Source organism: Somniosus microcephalus, chromosome 21 (genome assembly GCF_052327205.1).
Source record: "Somniosus microcephalus isolate GS21.2 chromosome 21, FLI_Smic_1.0, whole genome shotgun sequence".
NCBI lineage: Eukaryota > Metazoa > Chordata > Chondrichthyes > Squaliformes > Somniosidae > Somniosus > Somniosus microcephalus.
In genome coordinates this window covers 38,376,996-38,385,227 of record NC_141007.1, presented here as the reverse complement: position 1 = coordinate 38,385,227, position 8,232 = coordinate 38,376,996, and the positions used below count along the sequence as shown (strand labels likewise).

The 8,232-nt window shown below is 46.9% G+C and overlaps 2 protein-coding genes across 4 annotated transcripts in view; one reads left to right on the top strand and one right to left on the bottom strand.

Moving 5' to 3' along the window:
- Window positions 1-1,052, bottom strand: part of cox10 (cytochrome c oxidase assembly factor heme A:farnesyltransferase COX10) — a 136,604-nt gene extending 135,552 nt beyond the window's left edge. The window contains exon 1 of one of the 2 annotated variants that reach the window (XM_085963438.1): window positions 930-1,052. In XM_085963438.1, the coding sequence (XP_085819564.1) occupies window positions 930-960 (31 nt within the window). In that variant the 5' untranslated portion in view covers window positions 961-1,052. The remainder of the gene's footprint in view (window positions 1-929) is intronic. The other variant, XM_085963439.1, reaches the window with a different exon arrangement.
- A 41-nt stretch (window positions 1,053-1,093) lies between these two features.
- LOC147102713 (uncharacterized) overlaps window positions 1,094-8,232 on the top strand; it is a 75,380-nt gene continuing 68,241 nt past the window's right edge. For both annotated transcript variants that reach the window (XR_015073072.1, XR_015073071.1), the window contains exon 1: window positions 1,094-1,204. The gene's annotated coding sequence lies outside the window, so the exon portion shown is untranslated. The remainder of the gene's footprint in view (window positions 1,205-8,232) is intronic.

The window sequence follows — 8,232 nt, the reverse complement described above, 5'->3', positions numbered from 1 at the left end:
TCTCTCGCTCTCTCTTCCAACAACAACATGCCCTCGAAAAAGCCTCGGCACCGCCGGGCACTTCAGCTTGTACTAATAATAAATTGGCTACATAAATACAAGTCAATATAGTCCAAGGGAAAACCATTTAATAACACAGAGTGCACTATGCTACATCGATCTCTGACAAATTATATACATTATCACTGGCTGAATGTAGCATTCCTTGGATTATTATTCTGGAAGACAGATGCTGAGATTAAATGAAGAGAGAAAGTAGGTGTTCCCCATACAGAATTTTAATCATTCTAAAATCTGGCCATTTCCAAGATGACCTCAAAGCTATATATTTAGGGGCAATGCTTTGAACAAAAATAGATTTAACGGTCAGGTACTTAAAAGGAAAATATAGCAATTATTAACGCATATTCTGGTTATTCGTTACCAGTAATTGATGGAGCAAAAACAGGAATCTGTTAAATGTGACCCAGAGCTTAATTCCCTTTGAAAAGAAAATATGCAATGAACACAGAAATCTCCAATTTGAAAGAAACCCCTGGGAGAAGCGTTGCAATAGGTTGTTTTCACAAGTGATACTTTGAAATTAATGGGAAAACTAAATCATATCGGTCATTTTCAATTCAATCCACAGGAGACATTCACTCCGGGGTGTATTTACTTTAACTCTTGCGTTGTGTGTGGTATGAGCGCGATGTCGGTGTTTCGGGAAAGTCTCCGCCCAGGAGCTTCATGTTAAATACTATTTAAGATGAAAGAACCGGCGGTTCGAACCGAACATTTCCGAGCAGTCGCAGTCTCATCTTTCGCAATTCAAGGTTGACAGGGTCAACAGGAAACGGAGGAAATAACACAATTGCTTTATTATCCTTCGCTTTTTTTCAACCAGTCAACTTGCAGTCATTTTCTCGCCCTGTTCACCAGACACATACCTGGCAAGAGCCGCCATGACGCACTGTACATGGTCTCTTTTTGAGCGGCCCTTTCGCCGGCTCTTCTCCCCTCACATGCTGCACGCCGCCATCTTGGAGCGCTTCCTGACCCCGGCCCACCAGCGCTTCCGGGTCTCCATTTCCGGCCGTGGTCGGTGCTCCGGGATTGGTTGGCACTGAGTTGTCAGGGCAACGGAGCGGCGCGGCCTGGGCGGCGGGCTTCACATTGAAGCCTGGACTAAGTCAGAGAGTAAAACCGCCCACTACAACAGCAGGTTTGTGTACACTATTTATAAATATAATAACACAGCAAGTGCTGGAGATACTCAGCAGGCCAGGCAGCATCTGTGGAGAGAGAAACCGAGTCAGCGTTTCAGGTCGATGATCTTTCGTTAGAACTGGAAAAAGTTGGCGATGCAACAGGTTTGAAGCAAGTTCAGAGACAGGGAAATCTCTCGATTCGGCACTTTACAGCCTTTCGGACTTAATATTGAGTTCAAAAATTTCAGATCATAACCAGTGCCGTGCACTGCTCCAGGGAACACACGCAGCCGGCATTTCAATGTAAAAACCCGCATGCACGGTATTTTGAAAATAATTACAGGGAACATTGATCATAACCTCTGCTCCCATTTTTCCAGACAGCAGCTGATGATGATTCTGTTATTTACACCTCTTCTCGCCACATCTTTTGTTTCTTTACTTGTCCCATTACCATCTCCTTTTGCCTTGCACCATCATCCCATTTGTCATTTAATCTCTCCTGTCTTCCACCCTATCACAGACCTTCCTTTTGTTCTTTCCTCCCCCTCCCCCTTTTCCTGGCTCTGCACTTGCTTGAAACCTGTTACATCTCCAACTTTTTCCGGTTCTGACGAGAGGTCATCAACCTGAAACGCAAACTCTGTTTCTCTCTCCACAGCTGCTGCCGGAGCTGCTGAGTATTTCCAGCACGTTCTGTTTTTATTTCAGATTTCCAGCATCTGCAGTATTTTGCTTTTGTAAATATAATGCAGGTCCGGCTGTCCGTTTTATGTGTCTATTTTGATTTGACTAATAAAGGTGACACTGGGTTGCCCCAAGGTCACCAAATAAGAATCAGCACCACAAGTGCCCCTTTTTGGGGCACCACTAATATAAGAAAGAAACATATCAAACTAAAAGAAGCTCAAGATAAGTAACAAAGTCCCAACAAGAGCAAAGGGAACCTTCCCAATTAAATCAATGTTGTTATCAGCATCTATAAGACACTCTTGTGCCCTGCGATGCCCATCGATTGCAGGGCCTTCGAGTGAGCACGTTCCCTATGCTTCAGGATAACCTGGGCAAATACCAGAGCTCCAAATGGAGAGCCCTGATTGGCAATCTTACAGAACCTCCAATATAAAACACAAAATGCAAACTGTTGTGTATGTACCTTTAAGAGAAGAACTGATTCTATACTGCAGTACCGGCAGTGACCACCACTGTATATAAAGCCATAGCAGGCTTCTGTATTTCAGTCTTGAGTTCCCCCTCTGTTCAGTAAATACCTGTTTTATTGTTCTCCTGCAGTCCGAGTATTATTGATACCCGGACACTACACTGACGACGGGCAGGTTCGAACTCACCTGCAGTACTGCATCACCTCACGGGGATCTTTTCCCTGAAGAGAAGCTTCTTGGAGGTTGAAGTCAGAACGGCGGGCGTCGACCGCGGGCAACCGCCCAGGGATCCATCGGAGAGTTGCAGGGGAGGCTGTGGAGAGCTGGGCCTGGCTCCCCAGTCGAGGTGTTCCAGCAAGTCGTGCTGGTAGCAGGTAGTGCGCTGACCCTTCCGGACTGCGGCGGGCTCGGGCTCGATCGAGCGGCTCTGCAAAGGGGCCGTGCAGCGTCGTCGGGAGGAAGAGAGAGAGAGAGGATGGCGCGCACAAGGCGCGCTCGGTGCTCAAGAACCGGGCAGCGTGGAGAGGATAGAACAAGGGGAAGGAAAAGTGATACACGCCGAAGCCGCGGGTCGCCGCCATTACCCTGCAGAACGCTAGGAGCAGCGTGACAGCAAGGGGAAGAAGGAAAAGTGCGGGAGGCGCCATTTTATTCCATTGGGGAAGAAGGAAAAGCGCGGGAGGCGCCATTTTATTCCATTGGGGAAGAAGAAAAAGCGCGGGAGGCGCAATTTTAATCACTCAAGATGCCGAAGAGTGGCAGTATCACTGCTTTCGACAACGAGGTAGAAGACTGGACCACGTATGTGGAAAGAATTGAAGTGTACTGCGAGGCAAATGAGGTGGCCGATGGAAAGAAGGCGTCGGTATTATTAAATTTGATGGGCGCGAGAACGTACGGCCTATTGCGGAATTTAATTACCCCAGCTAAACCAATGGAGAAAAGTTTTGAAGAGATTGTTAATAGCTTACAGGAACACCTAAACCCTACACCGACCGCTGCTGATAGCAGAAAGATTCAAGTTCCATAAAAGAAACCAGCACAAAGATGAGAGCAATGCTGACTATCTTACGGAACTACGCAAGTTATCGAAGCACTGCCAGTTCGGAGCAGGACTGGCAGACACCTTACGGGATAAGTTTGTCTGCGGGCTCCAGAGTGAAGGAACCCAGAAACGACTACTTTCGGAAAAGGACCTGACGCTAGAACAGGCTTTCAGTGTGGCAGTATCCTACGAAGCAGCAGCACGGGGAGCTGTGGAAATACAACAGAAACCACAGGAATACAGCGCTAACGAAATGGCGTATGGAGCAGAAAAGTGCTATCGCTGCGGCAGAACAACCTATGATCAGAAGGACTGCTGGTTTAAGGACAAAGTATGCAGGCAATGTGGGAAAATGGGACACATAGCAAGAGTCTGCAGGTCGGGAAAGAAAACCAACACTACAAGAACTACTAAGGAAAAGTACAAGAAAGTAAAGAAATTGACAGACAGTAGTTCGGAAGATCAGGAGAGTGATAAGGACTCCGGGAGCAGGAGGCTAAGTTGTCTAAAGTTACACAACGTGATCGCAAAGGAGGATCACCAAACCATTTGGGTCACCCTCATGATAGCAGGGTCCCCAGTAAAGATGGAATTGGACACAGGATCAGCCCTAACTGTCATGAATTGATGAGACTACGAGCGGCTATTCTCACACATACCCTTGAAGGACACGTCCATTGTATTGAAGACATACACGGGGCAAAAAGTCTACCCCAGAGGAAAAATAAGGGTGCCAGTTGAATACAACGGCAAGGAAACACAGAAACTGTATCTATATATACTACCAGATGGAGGACCACCATTATTGGGACGTGAATGGATCCGAAAAATACAATTGGATTGGCATTCCATTCAGGCGCTAACTGTGACTGATAAAAAGGATGATGACGTCACACCTGGACGACTGTCAAAAATTCTAACTGACGCGAAAGAGGTGTTCCAACACGGACTTGGGACTCTAAAAGGAGTAACGGCAACGATAAAAATCGAAGATAACGCAAACCCAAAAATTTTTACGGCCAGACCGGTACCTTACACGATCCGCCCAGCCGTTGAAGCAGAGCTGGAGAGTCTGGAGCATTCGGGTGTGCTGTCCAAGGTGGACTGGAGCGAGTGGGCCACACCCATCGTTCCTGTAATGAAGAAATCATTGAGCAGCACGCCTGGGGAACCGAAGAAGGTTCGCATCTGTGGGGACTTCAAGGTAACTGTGAACCCAGTCCTGCACACAGTACAATATCCACTTCCACGGATAGAAGATATTTTCGCCTCACTATCTGGAGGGAAACGCTTTACAAAGATTGATCTGGCCCAAGCGTATCTACAAATGGAGGTGGAAGAAGCATCTAGGAAATACCTCACGATAAACACTCACAAAGGCCTTTACCAGTACAATCGACTGGTATTCGGGGTAGCATCAGCCCCGGCTATTTGGCAGAGGGCAATGGAACAAGTCCTGCAAGGGATCCCGGGGACCCAGTGTTATTTGGACGACATCCTGGTTACGGGCGAAAATGACAGTGAACACCTTGCCAACCTGGAGCAGGTGCTCACGAGATTACAGGAATATGGGCTACGAGCCAACCGCCCCAAATGCGAGTTCTTCAGGAGACAAATCTCGTATTGTGGCTACATGATTGATGAGGAAGGGTTGCATAAGTCGCCGGACAAGATTGAGGCTGTAGTCAAGGCTCCAGCACCGGAAAATGTGTCGCAACTGAGGTCGTTCCTCGGGTTGGTGAACTACTACCATAAGTTCTTGCCAAATTTATCTACAATTATGCACCCACTGATCGCCCTGCTGCAAACTGGAGTAACATGGAAATGGAGTGATGAGTGTAAGCGTGCCTTTCAGAAATGTAAATGCCTAATCACTTCAAAAGAAGTATTGGCCCACTACAATCCAACACTACCGATTCGGTTAGCATGTGATGCGTCTCCCTATGGCATCGGAGCGGTGCTGTCACGCAAATTCCTTGACGGTTCAGAGAGGCCAATAGCCTTTGCGTCGCGCTCGTTAACCTCAGCCGAGCGTAACTACGCCCAGATTGACAGGGAGGCCCTCAGCCTGGTGTGGGGGGTGAAGAAGTTCAATCACTATCTGCACGGGCAGAAATTCACCCTACTGACTGATCATCAGCCCCTGGTCTCCATTTTTAACCCAAAGAAGGGCGTTCCGGTGATGACGGCGCAACGGCTGCAAAGATGGTCACTTTTTCTCGGGGCACATCAGTACGAGTACAAGGGTATGAAACAGCATGGAAATGCTGATGGGCTGTCGCGCCTACCGTTGCCTACGGTAGAGGAAGCACCTGCAGTGGACCCTATTGAGATATTCCATGCGACCATAGTCGAATGTCTACCTGTTACAAACTCAAGTATAGAGAAGGAAACCCGAAATGACCCGACTCTCGGGTCTATGATTTGACGGTGAAGGGATGGCCAGCACATGGCGACTCACTGTTGCCAGCATTCTCACCAAGGAGAGAACAGCTGTCAGTGTGCCGGGGGACCTTGATGTGTGGATCCCGAGTGGTAATTCCACCCAAGTTGAGAGATAGAGTGCTCAATGAGCTTCATGAGGGTCATCTGGGAGGGGTAAAAATGAAGAGCCTAGCCAGGGCGTTTGTGTGGTGGCCGGGAATCGATAAAGAAATCGAGGATATGACCAAGAGATGCACAGGATGCCAGAAGGTCCAAAATGCTCCACCACAGGCTCCGCTACATCCATGGGAGTGGCCCTCATCTCCATGGCAACGGGTACACATTGATTTTGCTGGTCCATTTATGGACTCAATGTTCCTAATCGCTGTGAACGCCCATTCGAAATGGCCAGAGGTCATCAAAATGTCCTCCACCACCATGGAGAAAACTATTGCAGTCCTACGGACCATCTTCGCCAGGAATGGCTTGCCAGAACAGATTTGCTCCGACAATGGGCCACAGTTTGTGTCCGAGGATTTCCGGAGGTTTCTGAGGAATAATGGGGTGAAACATTACACATCTGCCCCATATCATCCAGCCACAAATGGATTGGCTGAGAGGTTTGTTCAGACCTTTAAAAAGGCAATAAAGGCAATGTATAATGACGACATACCACTACAACACAAGGTGGATAATTTCTTGTTTGCGACACATGCAGTCACCAACCAAGCTCCAGCCATAATGTTCTTCAATCGAAGGCTAAGATGTCGCCTGGATTTGCTCAAACCAAACATAAGACGAGATGTTGAGGATAAGCAATTCCATCACATAAATGAGAAGCCAACCAGGAGCTTCAAGATAGGGCAACCAGTCTTGGCCCGCGACTACCGAACAGAAAAATGGCAGCCAGGAACGATATGCACACAGCAGGGACCACTAATGTACACAGTGGACGTTGGAGAGAGCATCGTGAGACGCCATGCTGACCAGATTCTAGAGTCACAGGAACAAGCCAAACCCATACTACGAGCAGGTGCACCTGGTAATCAACCCGAAGTACAGATTGCATCTACCTCAGAAGCAGTGGTATTGGAAGAACATAAGAACATAAGAACTAGGAGCAGGAGTAGGCCAATCGGCCCCTCGAGCCTGCTCCGCCATTCAATAAGATCATGGCTGATCTGATCCTAACCGCCAATCCACTATCACAGAACCATCCCTTGAATCTAACAGAATTAGACACACGAAATAAGAGCAGGATCAGGCTACACGACCCCTGGGCCCGCTCCGCTACCCACAGGGCCATGACCGATCCGAACCTAGACTCATGTCCAAATTCCTGCCCGATCCCCGTAACCCTTAATTCCCTTTACTTCTAGGAAACTGTCTATTTCTGTTTTAAATTTATGTAATGATGTAGCTTCTACAGCTTTTTGGGGCAGCATAGTCCATGGACCTACCACCCTCTGAGTGAAGTAGTTCCTCCTCATCTCAGTCTTGAAGCTGACGAACCAACCAATGACAATGAGCCAGAATCAACTCCGCCGCAAGAAGAGGATACTCGAGAAAGGCGCTATCCAGTCAGGATCAGGAAGCCTCCTCAAAGACTGAACTTATAAATGATTATTTCAGTTGATGTATATCGTACAGAGAAAATTGTAATTGTAATTAGTTATTATTTAGTTGTTAAATGAATGTTATGTACTGTTTATCTAAAAGGGGAGGAATTGTTGTGTATGTACCTTTAAGAGAAGAACTGATTCTATACTGCAGTACTGGCAGTGACCACCCCTGTATATAAAGCCATAGCAGGCTTCTGTATTTCAGTCTTGAGTTCCCCCTCTGTTCAGTAAATACCTGTTTTATTGTTCTCCTGCTGTCCGAGTATTATTGATACCCGGACACTACACAAACCTGCAGCAGATCAGGCAGCATCTGTCAAGGGAAAGGGCAGGTTATGATGTTTCAGCTGTGAGCTCCCATCATAAACATTCGTTTTTTGGTTTTGCTGGAGGTTTTTCCTGATATGGAATTACCTCTTGTGACAAACAGATGTACCCATTATGGAGGAGGAAGAGGAGCATCTGCTAGGGTTGTCTGTTGCAAGAATCTTCTCTCAGGATCTGAGTCAGTTTAAATATTTATCATTGAGGATGTCTCACCAAAGTTGACAGGTTATCTGCCGTTACAATCATACACGGGAAAATACCAACTACAGTACTTGGTTTCCAGCAGCAAATATAGTTTTAATCCTATAAATCTTGGTTGCTATATTTTCCCATGGTATAATTTCTAATATTCTGGAAATTGTACACATTTGCATGTTTAGCCACTCAAAACATCTTAACCTGCCCTTTCTCTTTACAGATACTGACTCAGCTGCGATGTGTTTCCAGCATTTTCAGTTTTT